At 35.9% G+C, this 23,381-nt stretch overlaps 1 protein-coding gene across 2 annotated transcripts in view; it reads right to left on the reverse strand.

The window, feature by feature from the left end:
• KCNH7 (potassium voltage-gated channel subfamily H member 7) overlaps positions 1-22,929 on the reverse strand; it is a 193,292-nt gene extending 170,363 nt beyond the window's left edge. For both annotated transcript variants that reach the window (XM_072341360.1, XM_072341359.1), the window contains exons 1-2: positions 21,963-22,929; positions 19,701-19,931 (exon numbers count right to left, since the gene is read on the reverse strand). In XM_072341360.1, the coding sequence (XP_072197461.1) occupies positions 19,701-19,931; positions 21,963-22,038 (307 nt within the window). In that variant the 5' untranslated portion in view covers positions 22,039-22,929. The remainder of the gene's footprint in view (positions 1-19,700; positions 19,932-21,962) is intronic.
• Between the last annotated feature and the right edge of the window lie 452 nt (positions 22,930-23,381).

The raw sequence follows: 23,381 nt of genomic DNA on the forward strand, positions 1-23,381 counted from the left end.
CATCTGTATAATCATTTAGCTCTTGAAGGAGGGCTACTACATTATAAAAGCACTGAGTATTACTAATACAACTTCAAGAATATAATTAGTAACTCTTAAGTATAATGTGTCTGGTTCTCTCTGCACTAGATTGAAAGAAATGGCTCATGTATTTTATTCATATGAAAGCAGGATAAATGAAAATCTGGTCCACTGTACTTTAGTATGTTTATATTGTTACAGCAACACCACAAATATTTTGAAGAGAAATAAAAACACTTAGGGTAGTATGTCCTGGCTTTTAAATTGTCTTTTTGTATTGTTGTATATGTTATAACTATACATATTTTACTGCATAATTCAAAGCACAGTGAATGTCTTTATTGTTGAGTTCACAGTAAGTTTCTAAGCTGGCCGGGAGGCTGTGAGTTTAGGTCTCATACCAAGACTTGGACAGAAACCCAGAGGTGGTACCGCAGTGCAGTATTGGAGATGATACTGTATTTGGTGTTCATACTTTTGGATAAAATGTAAAGCTTATGTTTGCTTCATTCATCTTCAGTATTGGTTACGTGGAAAGGTTTCAAAATGATGCTTTTTAAAATGAACGTATTATAACCCTATTTCCTGGTCAGCTGTCATTTCTCCTCCTACTCAGTATTTAAAAACTCTCTTACAAGCTGTTACTGAGCGCACAGTAGTTGTTCTTTTATGCATCTGATAGGTATGTCACTATTTTGGGAAGTACTTAGAGATGAGCACAAATGTATCAGGTCACATCCTTGTTTTGCACTTCTAACGCTCTTTTTGGGCTGTACGGTTTTTTAAGAAACACTGTGCTCTGAAGCAACTGTTAAAAGAGTTCTGATGATCTGGGGCACTGCAGTAAGGGCACTACCATCTTTTAAATGGGCACAACACTTAACATGCGGCTGAGAAACAGGCAAGCTTGTATTACCACCCAAGAACTCTTTGCATAAAGCTGCAAAGGGTAAAGATTCTTGAATTTTCCATCTACTCATTTTACAAGAGTAGAAGACTGGAAAAGTAATTAACATGCATATAGGTGCTTAGCTGGATCTGGCCTTCATCCCTGGGCTATTGTGATGCTACATACAGACCTTGTTTCTTTATGTGCTGTCCTCTCAACTTTTACTACCTGTCTGTATTTCTAATTACTACATAAACTATTTTCACCCAGTGGGGGGTGAAGAAGTGCACATTGGGTAATTTGGTTTCTAAGGAAGTGTTTGTTCAGAACAATTTTTTTTTTTTTTTCTTTATAGTCAGTTTACAATTGTGCCTGAAAATTTTCATGAAGATTTTTTCTAGACAGTATCTCCTCTAAGTTCTGATGAATAGGTTCTCCATAGGAATCCGTGCTCAGTCTTATATTTCTGTATATATCCTTGGACTAAATATCACATCTGAGTGTGACTCAACTGTTGGACTTGAGGTAACTCATAGATAAAAGTTCCATAAGAACACACTGCTGTCTTCAGTATTAATTAAGAAGCCAGATTTGTCCTATGCCTATAAATTAGTCTACCTGACTAATTTATACTCCACCTGGGAGCATGCAGCTCAGTGGAAGTGGGAGAAATAGTGCTAGGAGCAGTAAAAACTAATTTTAAAATGGGAATAAACACCCATTTTTCCATGAAGCTGTCAAATGTCTGAAACTTGCAGTGTGTTAGACTGTATAGCTGTGCAGTTAGGAAAATCTTGATCTTTCTTGTTTGGATTAAAACAGGAGAACCATGAAAGAAATTACAAAAATGAAAGAATGAGTGGAGGGAACTGGAAATGTTAGTTTGGAAATGATTTCCTGTTTTTACTGCTAACAGTGTCTTTAGAACTAGTGTATGTAAGTAAGTCAGTACTTTCTTTTTGCTAACCAGAAATTTAACAATACAGAATAAACATTCAGAAATTGTGGAAAAAATATTTTTGGAAATTAATTATAATGTATTTATTATTAAGTCATAAAATAGTTATGAATAATTCTTAAATTTTTTACTTTTATAAATGAAAACACCATTGATTTTTTTCCCCTGTATTGTTATGTAATAGAAAGAGCACTTTGGGATCCTGTAATATGTAGATCATAGGTCTGTCTGAGTACTTTTAATATTCCTTATGAGGCATGTTAAAATAATATGAAAATACTGTAGTATGTATAAGAAAATACAGGACAATAATGAACTTAATAGCCTTACTTCTCTGAGGTATTAGATGTCTATGATCAATTTTTGATGTAGGTATTGTTTATTATCCTCTTTGCATATTTCATCTATTAATTAATGGTTGTGTTGATATTAATGAGAATTATACAATAGTGTTAGTCACATTTTCCAATTGAGAAATTTCTTTAATGAAATTAAGTTTTTAATGAAATTAAGTTTTCTTAGTTTGCTGTTCCATTTTTCCCCCCTAGAGGATTAAAGGTTTTAAAGTGAAAACCATGATTGTTGGTCACTCTCACACAGAGGAGTGTGACAGGTTGCCCAAGGAGGTTGTGGATGCCCCATCCCTGAAGGCATTCAACACCAGGCTCGATAGGGCTCTGGGCAGCCTGGTCTGGTGGTTTGCAACCCTGAATGTAGCAGGGGGTTGAAACTAGATGATCAATGTGGTCCTTTTCAACCCAGGTGATTCTGTGATTAAAACTGTCATAATGGTACAGCCTTCTCCATTTGCCTAAATAATGCTTTCCTTTTCCAGGATTGCATTTTGTCTCCTTTGTCTTCTGGCCTGTGTTTTCTTCACAGATGTCTTCACATAGGGCCACACTTTGCTCTCAGTACTTTTGCAGCAGTTCAGTGGGAGCTGATCTTTGCAGTTGAACTCTTGTTTGTTGCATAGAATACCACTTCCTGTTCCTCTCTTTTCAATATATATTTACTCTCAAGTTGTGCTGATAGAAGCACAAGTGATTTTTATTGGGTGCACACAGCTGTGAGTTTCTGTTGCCACACACTGGAATCTTAATTTTCTACATACTGGGAGCTTCAAAGTTCAGTTTTTTTCCAGTCCTGTTAACTCAGATATTGTTCTTCACTTTCAGCCTCTTACTATTCACATCTATTTGTGGTGAGGATCTAGGTCATCCAAGCACCTGTGTATGGTGGATGCAGCTGCACAGCCAGGGGCAGAACTCAAAGTGATTCAGGCTGGTCTGTAGAAACCAGCTGTGAAATTTACAGCTGATTCCCAAACCAGCTGCTAGCATGCTCAGTAGCACACCTAGCATTATCCTCTCTGGGAAATCCCTGTCCTGTACCAAAGATGATGAACAGTCTCCTGTTCATCATGAAGTAGGAACAGCAGTAGAGTGAAGAATTCTCCACTGAATTGAACCAAATGTTCAGATTTTACTCACTACCTGCCCTTTCATTCTTGACCTTAGAAAACCTTCAAATTTGAACATGATTACTTTGACTGGGAGATTGTGCATGTCCACAGCGACACTTTCTGTAGACGTGTCTATTGTTGTTTTGTGATCCTTTAACGAAGGAAGAGATGGGTATTCAAAACAAGTTGTACAAGACTAACAATCTAGACACAATGCAGTGTAATTTAAAACTGGAGTAAATAATTGTGGTGGCTCAAATTATAGTAACTCTCAATGCACATGCCATAAACCAGACTTCTAGAAACATCTGACTAGGTAACATCTTTCTTCCCAGTTATTTTAACCACGTTTTTCTAATTGATTAGTTTGGGGAAATATATATATATATATAAATCTGAACATAGTGAAACAAAGGCATTTAGGAAAATCTAGCACTGAAATATTCTATGTACAGTATCTTCTCACCACATCACTTCACATCTTGTATTCTTACTCTGCTTCAGAGAAAAAAAATCATTAATCTGACATTCTGCTATTTCAGAAATAAATATGCTTTTATCAAGATTGAATAGAAACCAAATCAATTTAAAAAAACAAGAGGGGAGGCATCACTTTCAGTGCTCTGCTCGGCTCTGCTCAATCCACACTTGTTTTGGCTAATGTTGATGATTGAAAGTAGTGTTAGCTCACCTTCCTACACAGGCATTCTCAACAATTCCAATGAATGTGTTCATTTTAATGTAGTATTTGTATTCCCTGTTCACATGCTTGTTCTACTTTGTGGATAACTTGCCATCCAAGATTTAATTGTGTGGCCTTTTTGCATGCTTTCTGCCTACTTTGTGCTATTTTGTAAGAAAGTTAAGTCCTTGTAAGTTTGGAATAATCATTGTAATGAAAATGCGCTTTACTGACAGAAGCCCAATCCAACCCTAAAAGTTTGATTTTGAAGATGTTAGTTATTTGAATTTCCAACACCCTACAGATCCAGATTTATCATAGAAGAGCAACAATGTCCAAGCCAGTCTTCTTGATTTCAAATTCAACTATTTATAATCTGGGTACAGAGAAATTCAGCATTTGCAGATATGATTCAGTTGAAACATGAAATGAAATGTTAGTGGGGTGTAACATGAAGTGAAATATATCTGTTGTTGCTATCTCACAGTTCTGCCAAACACTGATATTTCATGCAGGCTTCTACAGTCATTACCACTCAGTGCTTCTCACTATGCTTATACAGTTATTACAGTGCTTATGTTTGCTTTCTCTCCACTTGGAACGGCCTGTAATATGCAGCTTCTCCAGAATGCCCTCCCTCTCAAAAGTCTGAACAGGTATCAGGTTCAAATGCTACATCAAACTTCGTGTATAACGTTTGGATTTTTATTAAATGCAGATCCAAGCCAAATTATTGTGGTAACGTTGATGGTATTATTGTTTGATAGCTAGTGCTAGGCATTCAATTTGTTTATAATTATATAATTATGAATAATTACAACCACAATAATAGCGTAAATACATCTGTAAGCTATTTACTGTATTTCATATAAACTGTACTAAAGCTGAAAATAATGTTGGTACCAAAACAAGTAAGTACAGTGTAGGCACTGCAGAATATTGGCAGTTGCTCTGAAAATATCAATTGTAGAATAGTAGTGAATTTGTAATCTGTCCCTGTCATCGTACCAAAGCTTTTTGTTGTAGGAGTTAAATGTAAAAGGTGGATAAATAAACCTAAGCAGTAACGATGAAAAAGAGAACATTAAAATGGTATTTTTTTTTTCATTATTATCCTTTGTAGATATTACTGAATGCAATGTCTGAGATTTAAAATTGCCATAAATCCTCTGTGGCATAATGAAGTGTAAAACTACAGTGATCTATTCAGAAAGTCAAGTTTTTATTTCCCTAAAGTTGAAGTTTAGGACAGATTTTCAGAAAAGATCACCATTTAGGCACCGAACACAGGCCATTATTTTCATACCCTGTATATGACCAAAATCAAAATCCTCACAGTTAAAGAACTGCGTATTACAACCCAGTGACTTTTATTGAAAGCCTGATCATGCACCCTTGTTCTTGGCCTGAAGGGAAGGTGATATCTCATAATTAAATCATTTATAGAGTTAAAGGTGAATACATACAACCATTCTAAGTGCTTTGTTTATGTTGAGCTTGGGAAAGTCTCAACAGGAGAAATAGAAGTAATTCTGTTTATGCTTGAGAATCCAAATTTCCCCTAATATTTTTTGTTCTTCCTCTTCCCCTCAAAGCTGTAGTAATATTAAAGCTGAAATGAGCTTTATGCACAGAGCTAACTAGGAATGAGGTTTTTTGTGTGTTCTTCTTCCACCTGCTAAAAGACAAAAGCTTTTAATGAGTCTTAAAACTGTGTCCCTAAGAAACTAAAAAAATATTCAAAATAAATAGATTCAGCCACAACTCACTGAAGGCTGATATGCTTTGCACAAAAACAAAAACAGATTTGAAGTTGACACAACTGTATTTTTTTTTCCTTGCATGCTGCTATTATGTAAGTATAAATAATTTTTATTTATTAAATAATTTTTGTTGCATTTCAGAAAAGCCGATTAGGTAGACTTTATGCAATTTTCGATCTAGGACTCAAAGATGGCCTAAATTTAGCATTACCAATTTGAAAATAAAACTCTTATTTCTCCCAGCCAATAAACTTGATACCTTCTGTGGTATCAGTGGAATGAAATTCACTGCCTTCATCCCCGAATTTCCTATTGTATTATTTTTCACTGGTTCGAAAAACAGGGACAAAGTGGTTGTTTCAGTGAATAATAAAAATGCCATAACTCCAAAGATTAGGTTTCTAGTCATGACAAAATTACCTCAGTTTTAAAATATCCTTTAAGTTACTTTCCTCTCATTGGAAATCGTATTCTATAATACTGAATATGTAAAGAAGAATTCACTAATCATCTGTAAAGCAAGTTCTCAAAATAGCGTGTTTGTAAAACCTTTATCAAACTTCTAAGTTTAAAATATCAAATATTTAACTATCAAATATTTTCAAATGTTACAAATCCAAATGAAAACATAAGTCATATGAAAGGATTCTCAGAAATGAGATTTCATATTCTGCAGGGAATTGGGTTTGCATTTCTTTTGATTTAAAGACAGCAGTAATATTTGTAGTAACGGTTGTTTCATAATACCTATTCATAAAGATAACTTTCTAATTCAAAACACAATATCAGACTAAAGGTTTAGAAGCATTACAATTTTTATTCTTGGTCACATTCTGACTTTACACAAGTCTTGTAGGACCTAATAACTTCTAATTGTTTCTCTTTACATAAGCCAGGCAACGTTTGTGGTCACCTGTTATCTGGCTGTCAATAACCACTTGGTCCAGTTTGAGGGAAAAGAAATAATAATTGTATTCACTAAATTCTTTAAATTATATTTTAAAACTTAAATTATATAAAAATATATCACACAGTGCTATGCACACTAATCTTGTGTAGAAAATGAACCACATAAAAGTAATTGCCCTGCATTTGACAATACATCTATTACATTCAGTAATAATTGCAATTATACTGCCAGTATGTAAATCTCTCATTGACTTCAGTAGAAGTAGGAATGTCTTTGCACCTAACTTCAAATAAAAACCACATATATTAAAAATAAATATAAAAAATAAAAGAGACCAAGTCTGAAATTCTTACATGGTACTATACTGTAATGCCTGTGTTCATCATAAACTCTTTTGCGTTGTCAATATAATTGATTGTAAGGGCAATCTTAGAAATGTAACCACAGGAACTGCTGTTCTATGCTCACAAGATGCTTTTATTTGTCGCATGGGAAGAGAGTAAAAGACAGCTTCTTTTAGATAGTCAGTGAAGCAGGTTTTATGGAAGGTCTTTTTTAGCATCGCATCGATGATTAAAAATAAAATCTATCATGAAACAAACAGATCTGAAAGTGTCAAATATGCAAGCAGTAGGGAGAAAAATGGTTTTAATAAAATTAAAAATATCATCAGTGCTGTTTTAGTCAGTGGAAGTATATTTAATGAAGCTTATCAACACCTTCAAACAGCAATTGAACTCATCATTAGTAATACTCATTAAATATGCTTTAATTGTCACATTGTGTATGTTTAGCAGTCCTTTCCTCTATATAAAGAACTGAAAGAAAACAAGGAGTGAGATACAGATCTGAATAGACTGCCAGGGCCACCAAGCTGGGGTTACTTAATTGATGAGATCATGTCTCGATTTTCTTTAATGTCCTCATATGGAATCACCTCCTTAGCTGATGGGTGTTTGAGAAGGTGCATGGCTTAAAACTATGTATTTGTCAACACCAGAGTATCACAAAAGCTGCAGGATACTCTATGCTCTACTACTTACACATTACATTAGGGCCCTATTTAGCACAGTGCTGAATGCCATCAACACTGGCCAACACAGGTAATAAAAAACAGCTAGGAGGAAAGTAGCGCATGGTGATATTAGTTATGCTGGTGTTTGCCAGCATCAGATTAAAGAAAAAACAAACAAACAAACAGTGATAACCCTAAAAAATAGAAGATTTCTATCCTTCATAATCAATAACTTAGAAGAAAGAGGTTAAGGTAAATCAGTTAGGAAACATATGCATAATGACTTTAGGAAAATATGAAATAAAATGTGGCAAAGGAAAAATAAGAGAAGAAAATGCTGGATTTTTTTGGTTGGTTGTTTTTTGTTTTGTTTTGTTTTGTCTGTTTTTGGGTTTTTGTTTTGTTTGGTTTGGTTTTTGCCATGATCTCTGTAAAGAGATGCTGGCAACAAACGTTTTCTTCAGTGGGCTTGTCTCACTACTAAAACCACAAGAATTCTACATGATGTGAAAATTATTTCTCTTTTAAGATCTGTTTTTGGAACATCTCTAAAGATGGGAATGAAGTGCTTAATAATGTATGCAGGGATGCCTTAATTGTTTGCCAATGGCAAGTTCCATTAATCTCCCAGTATAAGATAATGGATGAACTGCTTCCAAAACTTACAAGAAGACTTCCACTGCAATTATCTTTATCATCAAGCTGTCCAAATGATTATAGTCCATGGTAAAGTAAGCATTAGTAGATCTGTTTTCTGAACTCAAAACACATTTGCATGAAAACCAGGCAGACAAACTGCCCACTAGTACAAGAACACACTAAGTGTACGGCATACAGTCAGTCACAATATAGTGGGTATCAGCATGGAATTTATACCATATAACATATCAGTAATGACATTTGGAAAACAAACAAGCAAACAAACAAACAAAAAACTTTTGGTAAATAACATATAGGCTGCAATTTCAGCTATACTCAATGTACAGTATGAACAGGATTTCCTAATGCATGCATAAGTGTACCTAAGATATATTAAATTTCATGTATAAAGATTGTCATAATATTGAAAAAGAGTCTATAATGTAGTAAAGAGTGTCAATTAGTACAATAAAGATGAGGGTAGGTAATAATAATTAATATAATAATAATTAGTATCATAAATGATGTAGACCTACATCTATTGGGGGGGAAAAAAAAGAAAGAAAAAGCAACTAACTCATTAGTTATTCAAATTTTCAAGAGGGTACAGCTCAAAAACCTTCAATAGCAGTCCATCTGAATACTCAGTAAATGCCTAGATGTATCAAGTTACCAGCTGGCTCAGCAGGAGCTCATGACAGCACTCCAGTGCAAAAAGAACATATAAAAGAGGAGAGATCAAGGGCAGGCTACTAAGGGGCATATAGAAACACTGCCCAAGTATGTGGGGCTGGCCTTAGAAAACTAAAAGCTGAGCTAGACTTGGAACTCCAGGGGTATCAAGGGCAGCAAAAAGAGCTTCTGCTGTTGGCTGTGTTAGCAGTAAAAGACCAACAAAGTATAATGTGAGCCTGCAGCTGAATGAGAGGGCTGATTTACTGACAGTCGATGCAGATAGGGCTTATGTACTTAGTACATTCACTGCCTCAGTCCGGGAAACATTGGTGTTTTGAGACACAGTTCAATAAAGGCAGGAACTACTGGTGGAAGAGACTTAGGGATCTCTTGAAACATCTGATGTCCAGTTCAGTTGTACCAGCAGGAGCATAGCCAGGCTACTACCCCTCGTCAGATTTGTTAGTTCTCACTAGGAACAGTGTGGACTCTTGATACAAAGAGTGCTATAGAATGCTTTCTCAAAGCAAACAAGTGGGCGATTTCTTTTTAAAGATCACCGTGTGAAACAAAGCCTTACATATTATACAGATGGTGCCAGTTTTTAAAAAATGAGATACAAACAAAGGGTGACATCCAAGACAGGAAAATGTTAGAATCCAGACTACATTGTGAAAATATCTGTGGATAACACATCTAAATCTGATGGTGAAGATATAAGCTAGCTGAAACTGAACAAATGTGCTCTATCCTGCAGAAATGTCCATTTTCCCACTGGTAAATAATGTAACTCTTACAATTATAAAGGACTGTGGAGGAGTGTCTCCATTATACTCATCTGTAAAAAGTGTACCAAACTAGATTCTGATGAAATTTCAGATCTGTTTTTGGGTTATTTAGAGAGGAGTTTGGTTTTTTTGGGAGGAAATAAACCTTTGTTAATTGTATGATGCAAGAAACACAAGTTAAAATACAAACAGTGCTCAGATACGATAAGGTTTTGCTTTCTTTTAAAATACTGATGTAGTTTAAGAGTGTTTCATAAGCTCTGCCTGGTTGATTCATGATTCTCCCAAATAAGTGCTACAACTATCACAACAAAATCCAGTGTGAGAGATTTCTGTTGGGGGGGGGAGGGGGAAGTAAAGTAATCTTAGCAGCCATTGAACTTTCTTAACTGTAGCTTCTTTTTTTTTTTTTTTTTTTTCCTTCCTCTTTTTATGGTTATTTATCTGTCTGTTCTGTTTTCTGAATAAAACACAAAAACTGCTGTCTGAGCTTGATATCAGGTTTATGGGGCAAAAGATGAACAGCATTTAATGTCACCTTCGCTTTCTTTAACTCTGGCAAAACTAGGAATCAGTTTGGCCTCTTTACCATGTGAGAATAACCCTGGCTGTCCCTGTTTTGAAGATTCTTACAATATGTATTCTCTCCAGCATAAGATATCTCTGGAAATTTCTCTAGAAATTCTCTTTTATTACAAACAGGACAGAACAACTTCAAAATATGCATCATGTTAGTATGTGTCTTTCTCAGACCTGGCCTGTAGTCTGAGACACTGGTTTAAGAATAATCCCTACTCAGTTCATTTCCTATTAACAATTGTTTTTCAGAACTACCACTTGCTGAATATCTTTTCATTTTCTGACTCTGTTATGCATTTTTTAGACTCAGTCACAGAATCATAGTAGAATCACCAAAGGTGGAAAAGACCTCCAAGATCATCTAGTCTACCACCAATATTTTCCCACTAAAGCATGTCACTTAGTACAACATCTAAACGTTTCTTGAATTTAAATGTGGAGATTGGGATTGAAGAGTTTTCGGTTGATTGTTTAGTTGGCTAGGGTTTTTTTATTGTTGGTTTTTTTTTTTTTTTTTTTTTTGTTTGTTTTTAAAGTAGTTTTTTTGTTTGTTTGTTTTGTTTTTCTCTACTCCTATCATTTCTTTATTTACATACAGTGCTCTTATTTATACTGGGAAATAATCAGTACAATACATTCTTTGTAATGTCTTAGAAAAGACAGGAAGACAGTGCAAGAATTGAGTACATTAAAACATTTTGGAACTACAGTCTTTTCATAATAATAACAGACACTTCATTAGTCAACCAGCTTATTTGGAGTCACTTTAATTTACTGTTCAGTTCAGGCTTTCCATGATTGAATACATTAAATAAGAATGATGCTTTAATTCTAAAACTGTTGTGATCTATAAAATATCAGCTTGTGATGGAACAGGGAGTAACTAGCAGTTCTTAAAAGTTTTTAAATGTCTATGGAGGCAGAGGTTGCATTTTACAATATATATATATATATATATGATACATATAATTGAAATCCTAGTTTTAAATTTGCATTTACATGTATAAGTTCATGTGAATCATTTCTTTTGGAATCTCAGTTTGACGTGGCTATCTATGGCTATCTATGATACTTCACTAATACTTGACTAATATTTTAGTGCCTCTAGTCCACTGGGGCAAAACAAAAATCTGGACAATCTACATCCCAGGCTACAAGGTGAAATAAACACAATTTTTTTCTCTGTCATTTCAACCCAGTGGATATGTTTTCTTAAATTCATCAGCAAGTGGAAATAAAGTACTTTTTTCGCAGTTTTATTGACAGATGATCATAAGGAAAAGGATTAATATAAAAGTACTGTTTAGAAAGTAAACATTTTACTTCCCATACAAGTTCCCATACAAAGACTCTTACACAAAACAGTGTAAGAGAAATTGTGTTTGAAGGTCAAGAAGCCACCCAGAATATGTCTATCTGGCTAATGATTATGTTTTGCATATCTGGGGTTCTTCAGAGGCAGTAACACTATTGACAATTTTGCTTCCACGGGATCTGATTCTTTCTAAATGAGGTCAAAAGATAACTATAAATGAATGTTAATAGATAGGCATAGTACATAAAAAAGCTTCCTCAGCTGTAATATTCCTGGTTTGTTTCACCAGGAATAAGAGTTATTTGTGGATGATAATTCCTTCCTACTTTCCAGTCTTTAAATTAACATTAACCAGAGAAGGGGGAGGCTGCCAGCATGTAGTACCTGAGCTAAAAACATCACACTTAAAAGACATTAATTTTATTTCTAGCTGGAGCAACAGTTACTAGTTTTTAATTAACTTTTTAGGCATTTGAGAGCAGTTCATTAGATCCTAGTTCTGCTCATAGCATGAAAGAAGTGATTTCACAGTCTAAGGATACAGTGAACCCACATCTCAGTGCAGTTTTTTTGGTCACCCAAAAGCAATGCTAACATTCTGCTATCCCTCTCCAAAACTTTTCTTTGAGACTGCAAGAAAAAGTACTAAAGCCACTTTTGTGCCACTTCATATGCTTGTTGCCATAGGAAATCAACATAACTTACAGAAGCACTAATGATACTCTAAACCATAAACTAACACAGACTGGCTCAGGATTGGCATTATACATAAGGTATCTTATCACACCAGTTCATGGTCTGCTCCACTAAGCCACTGGAAAGGCTTAGATACTGATTTATAGATATCTAGTTTTGTACTTCTAGACTTCAGTTTCATTCTCTCTCAGAATGTGAGACATAGTCAAAGCAATACAAATGGTCTCCAGAAATAGTCCTGTGGGAAAGTGCTGAAGAGTTGTGGTTTTGTTCATTTTTTGTTTGTTTGTTTGTTTGTTTGTTTACAGGCTTGGATGTTGTTTCTTTGTGTGTTTTATTATGCACAAATTATATTCAACACTTGCAATGGAAAAAAAGACAAAATTGTCCTTTCATTTGTTACCATTATAAAAAGTGACCTGGATTTAAGATTTAAGGCTCTCACTTGTGAATTGAGAGCCCTCTTTTCAAGCAAGTAGACAGACTAGCAGCAATGTTTTACTTTAAAAACATGACAATAGGATTTACGGACTACTGAGATTCATATTCTTTTGAAACAACAAAAAGAAATGCTTTCCTGTACAACAGTTATAAACATGCAAAATACTAATGAGATTATCCAGCATTTTTTTTTCCAGAGAGGAAGGAGTAAAGCAGATTGGCACAAATGAGTTTTGAAAGGAGGAAATTTGCAAGCTATTTTCAGAGACACACTTGCATTGATTTGAATGAAAAGTAGCAGAAAATGCTCTAAGTAATAAATAATCTTAAAAGGGCACCAGCTCTGAAGTCTGAGAACATCTGGGAATAAGTGCTTTAGAACATGTCTGCTAGTGACGTAGATATATTTACATGATGACTGAGTTTCAAGCAACCTATGCTTAAGAGGAAGAAAGAAAAAATATAATGTATGTCTATCTCTGTTGTGAAGGCATCTCTGCCTTTCTATTCTATGGATTAAAATCCAGGCATGTTTTGTCTATTATATGAATGAAAGTGATATAAGGCCCTGCCAACAGAGGCTAACACTGAAAGACCAGGATTTTTATGTTGCAAGATATAAAGTCTGCAGTTTAATTCTATGAAAGCTGGAGGCACACAAGCCAAGCCCTTTTTCTGTAAGAATTGTTTTCTAGCTCAAGTCATAAATAGTGTGTCTGGGAGCAGAACAATTAGTTACAGTCTAGTTCCATGTGTTTGCTTTAAAGAGGCCAATGTTTCAAATGCTGGTAGTGCCAAAGGTTACTATATTTGGGAATTGTGATAAATCCTAATTTCACAGCATTTGATGTAAACTATTGTGTTTCTATGAACTGAACAGTTAAGGAAAGACTTTCTGATTCCACTGCATTCATGGCAGAACAGAGATTTAAATGAGGTCATGGCAGAATGGAAAAGGATTTTATTCACTATTTGAAATGAAAGGAGAACGAGGATGGGAACGTGAGAACTTTCACTAAGGAGGGAAGTACTGAAGGCAGATCTGATTTCTGGCCTAAGCTTTCTTCTTGTCAGTTCTGCTCAACTATCAGTGATCATGCAGTTAAAAAAGATGACATTTAAATACCATCTTTAGGTTTTCACAATATGATGGCCCATCTTTGATAACAGTGAAGTTGGAATATATTCTTTTTCTAGATAACACTTCAGAATTATTATAGAAAGTATTATCAAAAGTAGGCATAATTAAATCTGTAACTAGAGTATGGTGGATGAAACAGAAAAATAGCTACAGAATCTTCCCTATTTTGAAATTTTTATTGCATTTTTGTTTTCTTTTTAGTGATGTTTACTGATAAGATTTCATTGTGATTACAGAAGAAATTAAGAAAATGTGAAATTCAAATGTGGCGTTATATCAGGCGGTTATTTCTAGGGAGCTTAATAAATTAGGGGATCTATGTAAATAGCAGTGGTCAAAAAACACTTAGCGACTAACCATGGCTAGAATTCTGCTTTCCAAATTTTAATGAAATTTAATTAATTTCCAAAAGATTATTCTAATACATGTGCTATATTGTTTTTAAAAATACCACAGTATGCAAGAGTAAAAAAATCAAGATAAAATTATAGCACCAATAGTTCTCACCTCAAAGATTTGGAGTTACTGTTCAGCTTACTGTAGACTACGAAAGCAGCTCTAACTGTAGATTCCCACTGCTACTGTCATGCATTTTCTTCACTTAGATCTAGATTCACAGCTACACTTCTAATCACTTTTGAGATATGAGTTAGCAATTTCCACAGCTTCATCTTGTTAATGTGAATTCCATGATGCTTGATTGAACTTTTTCATACTGAGTTGGGAAGCTGGGAAGAGCATGGAATATCTAGTATGTAAACTGAGACAAATACGTAGGGAACACTTTAAAATAGGACTTGAAACCAGTAAGATAAGATCTAATCCACACCACTGTTGTCTTTCCATTGCATGAAACTAGAGAGAACAACAACAGTGTCAACATTGGTACTATTCAAAGTACAGTGTTCTGAAGTCTGTGTAACACAAAATATGTGTAAGGCTGCAATTAGAGAAACAGTTGCTTTGGTGATATGTGAGCCAGTTTCATGGAGAAGATTAATCAATCAGTAACACAAATCAGGATTATGGATAAACTCTCTTATCAGAACATAACATTAGAAAGGACACAAATAGCAGATGGAAAGAGAGCACAATCTAGATACACACCGGACAGTTTTTTGATGAAGCGGTAAAGCTTTCTTCATCAAAACTAAGTCAGGTACTATTTCTTAAACCAGCAGTTGCTGTAGTAGTAGAATATTTCAGAATGACTTCATTAATTCACCTTTATAATCAGCTCTGGTTAAGGAATCCACAGTCGTAACTGCACTGTCTGACCCTTGTGTCAGAGCTAATGTAAGGGGTCTTGAAATACATGCAGGGGTCTTTCTCTTCAGTTGCAGTTTTAATTGTCAGTTAGATTCACAGCATTTTTGAAGCACAAAGAGGTGAAGGAGTGCCTTGCTGAAGTCTGGATGATGAACTTCTAAATGAAGTCCTGATCTTTCTATATAAGAACCCTTAATAAGATGTTCACTGTGTCAGAATGTTTATACTTCTTAGAATAAATTTTAGCTTCTTATCCTCCAAGAAAACAACCAAACAATAACAACAACAAAACTTAAAAGGCCTTAAAAGTGTTAGTTTGGAATCCTAGTATGTTTTTAGAATAAAAATATGTTTAATTTGCAGTTCTGGCAAATTACATTTCTCAAACTAGATAAGTGGCAAGGTTTGTAAGCAGCCAGCAAATAAGAGCTTAATCTTATCTCTGCTCAAAACTATATCCTTCTGCAGTTATCCTTATCCCTAGAATATCTGATATTTATAGGATAAGATTAAATGATCTTCTTATTTTCCTCTAACAACTATGCTTTATAATCTCAATGCTTTGATACAGCCCATTGTTGTCTATAAAAGCATAGAGAAATAAATAAGAAAATGTTGAGTGGGAAACAATACTTTGATTATCTATATCCATTCTTAATCCCCAAATAATGATACTTTTAATGTCAAAAGCTTTACAGATTTACCACCTCAAGCAATATTTTACAGCTGTCAAAAATGATTTATACAATAATGACTTAATGTCCAAAGTGGAGCCTTCAAAGGAAGAGCTGTCAAACATTTTCACCACAAATAACATTATTAAAATAAGAATTGATATTCTGCATAAACAATATCTTACATTCAACTATAAAAGAGATCATATAGTTACATAACTTGTGGAAAAGAAGTTGTGAAATAGAGAGGAACATAATGTACAGCTGCTTTGATATCAGTGTATAATTTTTGAATTAAACAGATGTTAGTGCCTTATGGGCAACATTAAAAAAAAAAAAAAAGTTTCAGAATAATAGTTCTTCTGCTTTTATATTTTATTAAAGGGATATTTACATTGAAAAAAAATTACTGAGTCTTTAAACCCATGAGTAGTTCCACTGAGAGCTTGTTGTATAATGACAGACTATGAATTTGGACCCTTAGTTTTGGCATCCATCTGTTCCTATTAACCGTTTTTCTCAGTAGTCATTAATATTTTTAATAGCTAAGTAATTGTCTACAGTGGCAGTACTCCAACATGACAGGGGATTAGAATAACCTGAACAGTCTGGATTGCACAAGTAGCCTGCTAAAAGAAAAAACGCGTGAGAAGAAATTCAAGGAAAATCTAGGCTATATTAATTTTATTATTTATTCTGATAGAAATACTCCACGAGGATCTAGTAAAGCTGTTAGCTACAAATGTTATAAACTTCTGAGTGTGAGGCATCAGTACAGTTGGGACAGGGCTTGCTGGTTATGTCAGTAATTCTGCCATTCCATATTCATGCTACCTCCACAATTCTACGAAGCCACCACAAATATTCTCCTCGCTCTTCTCTACAAGTTCCCCATTCTGCATAAAGCAAACAGAAACATGCCTCATACAGGTAACATATGTATAAAAATATATACTTGTTTAACTGTGGTATCTATCTACTGTGTTCAAAGCAGTGTAGATTCAGCTGCCATTTTCTGAAGATCAGCCTGCTGCCAAAATTTTCCCATTCTTCTGCCCCCATCACTCAAAATGTGTGACATGACCAAAAAATTAAAGCAATGAACAGCAGCAAATGATGGTGTGGTAGGGAATATGTTTCTATTTGCATTTCACTGTGAGTTTATTGAGGACTTTGCAATAAAGCCTTCATACACATCAGTAGTTACCACCTTAAGCCACTTGACACCTTCTTAAGCTGTCTTCCTCATCTGTATGCTTAAGTATTATGTGAAATATTACAGAATAGATGGCTTTGAAATATATTTGCATGTAATGCCTAATCAAACTTTCAAGTTTTGGGCAGTTCATTGAAAGAACTTGGGTTATTTATGTGGAAAAAGTTACATGTCTAACTGTGCTGGTATTGAGCTCTTAAAATATTTTCATGTTTTCTCATACCATGCAATGGAAAATAAGTAACTAACCAGGCAGTAAGCTCTCAAATGTTTAACAATTTTGTTCGATTCATTCTGCTTCAGAACCTGGAGAAAGTCTTTATTAGCTGTCACTACTCTGTATATTTTTCTGTATAAAACACATTTCTAAATTTTAAACGAAAAGCAAATTATATATTTTTGGTAATTTATAATAGCTTTAGAATATGCATACAGAAATTTATTATATCCATCATACAAGCAATTTAAATTTCATAATACCACATAAACTTCGGAACTTTTTCTCACATTTTCTGCAGAAATTGAACATTATGTGTACCAAACAGAAAAATCTATATATACAGATAATCAAGCTGTCAGGGAGTTATGCATTTGAGTGCCAGACCTATCTTGTATCTTGTCAATTTTTCCCTATAATCAATGACTCAATTTTTTAAATGAAATTTAATTGTTCAAAAATCAGCTGTATTTCTTCATTTCACATTTTTACCCGTAAATTTTTCAAGGATGTGTTTAGAAATATTATCCATAGCTTTTTGAAATTACCTAGCCTTTGAGCATTCAGTTCTTTAAATCCTTCAGTTCAAAAAAACTTTTCACAGAAGTGAAGTTTTTGAAAACTCTTTTGCATGAAATTGTTTGCAGTGAATAATCCATTTGTAATGTACTTCAAAGCTCAAAAATATTTTTAAAGAGTATGGCAATTTTTGTGGACAGTTTTCTTTGATTTTCTTCCAATAGATTATAGTGTGTTGTACGATGCCAAGACTCATCACAGTTAGAAAAACACATACTAAGGTTAACCACTGTATGAACAGTACTTCAGTTAAGCACCTTCCCTATCCCTCAGTATTTCAGAAGTCTGAAGCACTATTAAACAACTAGATCTCAAAACAATGCTCCAGGCTTGCAACTGTGAAAGTTAGCAATGACATTCTCCTTTTGCAGTATTATTTTTAACACTCGCCAAGTTAACACAAATGCAGGCTAGATGTGTACACAGTGTCAGATCTCTTGATACAGCTATGTTCAAGGCATAACTACAAGAATCAGTCTTGATCAAAATCTGCTACAGACCACCTAACCAGATTTAAGAATAAAGGTCTCTAATGAGTATATGTTAAGAAGAACATTAAATATTTGTAGGTGGGCAGAGTGAGTGGCCTGAGTCCTATCTGAATTATACCTGCCCAAGCTCAGAATAATATTACGAGTCTCCGAGATAACAACAGGATTACTAAGAACATGGTTTATCTTCATGACTTTAAAATATGAGAGCATCCTTTGCATGTGATTCTAAAATTGATGCAAACAAAACACTGGCACTTCTCCAGAACTAATTTAAGCTCAGCATTTGAATATGAATTTCCTTTTCCTTCTTTCAAGCGCATATAAAGAGCAAGAGACAGAGTAAGGCACACCACACATTCATTATTTGAATTTGATGGACAGATTTTTCTGCAAAAAAAAAAACCAACACTGAATAATAAGAAATAGGGGGAAAAAAAAAAAAAGACTACACATAACTATTAAGTTAGTGTCCATGGGTGTGCATTTTTTTTATCAGCAAATACAGTCATCTATTCATTTCATGCTCACTTACTAGGAAGAAAGCATCAGCAAGGCATATTTAGCCTCTTCCTTATATCAGCAATATTGTTAGCAGATGCTGTATCTTCACCAAAAAACAGGAACACTCTCCGTAGTTCAACCATTACAATTTTTTTACTATGCCAACATAATTCTAGGACAACTCCTGGATTCAGATATAGATACTCCAAATTCACAGTATCTCATCTCTGAAAAAGATTTGTCCTTTTCTTTATAAGCTGATACTTTCATCATTATAGGTCAGTTTTTTGTTACTTTCAAACCAACTGTGTTTTTCAAATTAAAATACTGCGTTTAAATCATGCACTTGCATTGTGTGAGGATGGCAGAATTAAGACCTGAAACTCATATGTCATTTTTACTTTTTGTGAGCTCAAATAATTCATAACAATTAACAGTCACAAGATTCCTGCTCCCTGTTATCTTTGCACTGTTGTAGGGTTGTATCCTATAGAAAATTTACACCAAATTTAAACCTAGAAAACTTCTGTTCAAGAGTTGCAGATGCAGTGCTAACCTCCTTCAGCAGTTACCGCCAGCATACACTGATATACTCTGTTCACCCACTACTATCAAGGAAAATTCCCTTATTAATTACTATGCTGAAGTGTACTTCACTGGCCTTCAAATGAATTATTCCATTGTTTCAGGGAAGGATCTGGCCAGCAGACCAGACACATTTTTACCAGATAATGAAATACATAGAAAGTCTTGACAATAAAAACAGACTTTACCATTTTTGTGATAGTAGGTGACTTCCACTTTCCTCTCTTCTGACCCCAGCAGTGCTTGAGCAATTTGAGCAATATGATGTCTTTTGGTCTCTGGTCCATGAAGAAAATCACAGGTGCAAGGTTTCTGCATGACATCTGGTCTGGAGAACCCGGTCATCTCACAGAACCCATCATTGCAGTAGATGATAGCACAGTTCTGCACTCTAGCATTAGCAATGATGAATTTTTTATCTGCAATAAAAGAAAGTGATGCATTTTTTAGTACTCTTTCAACTTTTCATAAAGTGTTGATTGCACAGATGGATGCTAAATAACCAATCTTCACTGGAATGCCTGAAATGCAGTGATTTTCAGTCATTTTATGTATTTAATTTGATCTACAGGTTTTAAAGCAACTTCAATAAATTTAGAGTACATTAAAAATGAAGATAGTTGTCTGTAAGAAAAATACAACCAGACTGTTCAATTTTTCACAAAACTAATCAACTTTAATTTTCTTTTTCTTTGTAGCTACAGTGAAACCCAGATGATGAGGAGGAAGGTGATGAGCACTGTCCTGTCAGCCATGACACCAGAGAAAGTCATTCAAAAGTTAGTTGTTGGTTTTTTTTATTAGTTTGCTTTTTCAGAGGGTTGGGGGGATGGCTGCAAATAAGAAGGAAGGGAGCTCTACATAATTGAGGAGCTTCCTGTGAAAAAGAGCAGCTAGCTGAGTCTACTAAGTAGGTATTCTCAACGAGTTGTGTTTATACTCATTGTTTTAACAAAGCTATCTGGAAAAGAAGATTATAATTTTTTTCTTTTCTGTGCTTTTTTTAAAGTTAGAGTTATAAAAGAAAATATTTCTTAGCAAGAACATGAAATTGAAGGCACATCAAAACCAAAGGTTGTGGCATTTGAAACATTTTTTCACAGTCCACTGCAGCTCTGTGCCTTAGTCCAGCACACTTTCTTATATGCTCACCTGGGTGAAAAGTTCAAAAGTTGTCATTTGACTGTTATTTCATCTGCCACTGTTTACCACTATAACACACGACTCCTATTTTAATTATAAATGTACTGCTTTGATACTTTTATTGTCAATAATGTTAATTTTTGCTTATTCTAATTAGCCTAATAGTTCCCTAACTTTAGAGGGGATCCAATACCAAGGTAGTAGTACAAGTCTTAATAATTTTAAAACAGTTTGGCTTTTAACACTGAAAGATTAGGAGAGATCTCGTTTTCTTTTCCACACTTTTCAAACATGCTTAATTTCCACTATTGCTTGTCTTTTGTTGGCAGTGGAGTATATTCAACATACATAGTCCACAACATAAAAACTTGTCTCAAGTAGCAACGTTAACTTAGCATTTGGTTAAATTATTACTATAAAGATTGTCTTTATTTTATTCTCAAATAAGATAAATAGTAAATTGCTAATGTTTGTCTAAGTATAAGGAAGTACAAAAGCTGTAGTCAGCAGTAAGGGTTTGCACTAGACTGATACTAAAAATATGCTAAATATTTAAATAAATGTACATATATAAAACTACTGTTTCTAAATGAAATTCATTTTAAGCAGCAAGCGTTCCTTCTTACTGTTAACAGTAAACCAGCGTTCCGTCCAGGAAAGCCACTTCAGCTTCAGCCTCCTTGACAGGTAGCAAACTGCTGCATTGGAAAAGATCTCAGAGACTCCCTGAGGATGCGTTTGCACTGGTCTGATAGATATTTCAGGCTTCCATAAACAAAGCAAATATTTGACAGCTATATTAAAATGCAGTCATGATGATAAGGTAAGATTTTTTTTCCGTTTAATAGCTCCTTTGCATATTATTTGTTTCCTCCAAATCAAATCAATGCTTGTTCTGCTGTGTTTTGAAGAGACAGTGATAATATTATTAATAATAAAATCAATAAATCTAACTGATTTTCTCCAACGTTGTACAGACAAGCAAGATTGTAAACTCTGCATTACAGCCATCTCTCTAGTTCAGAAAAAGGTAAGATATAACTTCTGTAGTTACACAGTACAGATGCAATTGAAAATAAAAACTGTTAATAGAAATGGGAGAAAACAACAACAACAACAACCCAATAATTCAAGTCAGTAATCTGCATTCTAGATCAAAAACAGCATTACTCCTGCGAGCGATCCCCTCCTCACCTCTGGGGTTTTCTTTCCAAGCGACAAACTTAAAATAGTCCGGAGCTGCTGTCCATTTAGTCACAAGCAGAATCAAACTACTGTAGCAAAATAGATAGAAAGAGAGAACTTACTTTGCCCTTCAAATTTTCGTATGATTGTACCCAAAAATGTATTCTGTGGTGCCACATGGCCTCTGCGAACAGGCATGTTTGTACAGATCTTCGGCTTTCTGTGCACAAGGACTTCTCCAAGGATCTCCTACACGGTTCCAGTCCCGAGCACCGAGCCAGCTACCTTTTGTGAGAAACCATCGTCCTCTGGAGCTCGGAAATCTCTTCCCATTAGCACCACTTCTAGACACACGCTTTTCCTATCGGAGTCAGATCCATCCCCCAGTTCTTTCTTTTTCTTTCTTTCTTTCCTTGCTTTCTTTTCTATTTATTTTTTTTTTTTTCCTCCCCCGGCGGACCGTGGACGCTATTGTCTGGGGCGGGTAGGGGTGGGGTAAAGCAGGAGGAGGTGGGGGAAAGATTACGAGGGTAATCGATCTCTAGCACCAAACATCGCCAATTTTCCAAAGCAAATGGCTGTGACCCGGCAGTTTCCGACGCTGTAGCGATGGTTAGAGGGCTGGAAGACTAATGTTGCTCCGCTGCCAGAGGGAGTGACGTTCCCCCCCTCCGGGTTTCACCACGGCGCTCAGCAGCTCGGATTACTCAAGCGTGGCTTAGCAAGAGGCAGCCAATAAATCTCTTCCAAACTCCGCGACAAACAGCGGCATCGGGAAAGAGCTACACCCGTCCCCGCCGCGACGTGCCGCCTCCCCCGCCGCAGCTGCAGGGGGAGCGAGGACCCGGGGGGCGAGGGGGGGGCGGCCTCTGCCTCCACCGCCCGCAGCGGCTCCACCCGGGCCCACCGCCCCTCTCCGGGCTCCCGAACGTGTGCACGCCCTGTCTGCGGGTTGGGGGCGCTACTGGGTATCAACATGCAGAAAAGGGACCACCAAGGCCCTCGAGATCTGTTGCTGTCCTAACGAGAAGGCTCGTCCCTTCCTCCCACGGCGTGACCCAGCGGAGGCGTTTCCCCACGCCCTCATCCTGGCAAGGAAGGGGGAACTCTTGGGGCCGGGGGCCGGGCGGTGCGGGTTGCCTCGAAGCCGCGCCCCACCCGCTGGCCTTAGGCACGACTGTTAGGAGGCCGAGCCCGGGGGTCGGGGCCGGGGCCGTGTCGGGCGCTGTCCATGGTTCTGAAGCAGCTCATGGAGTCGCCGCTGCCCGCAACTCCCCCCGCGACTCCCCCTCCTCCCCCTCTCGGGTTCTGCCACCCCATGCAGGAAGCTCCCCGGGGAAGCGACTGTTATTTTAAGCTGTCATTAGGGCTCCCTCCGCTATCCAGCAGGCAGAACGGTGTGTGTTCAGCACTGTGAGGTGATATGAGGAGAGAGCTGAGGGCAGCCATGCGGTGCTGGAAAGGCATCTTCAGGGCAGCAACGGATTCTTATTAAACTCACACGGAAAAAATAGAGGGGCACCTGCTCTCTGTTCTTTGTA

Source organism: Excalfactoria chinensis, chromosome 7, assembly GCF_039878825.1.
Source record: "Excalfactoria chinensis isolate bCotChi1 chromosome 7, bCotChi1.hap2, whole genome shotgun sequence".
Classification (NCBI taxonomy): Eukaryota; Metazoa; Chordata; class Aves; order Galliformes; family Phasianidae; genus Excalfactoria; species Excalfactoria chinensis.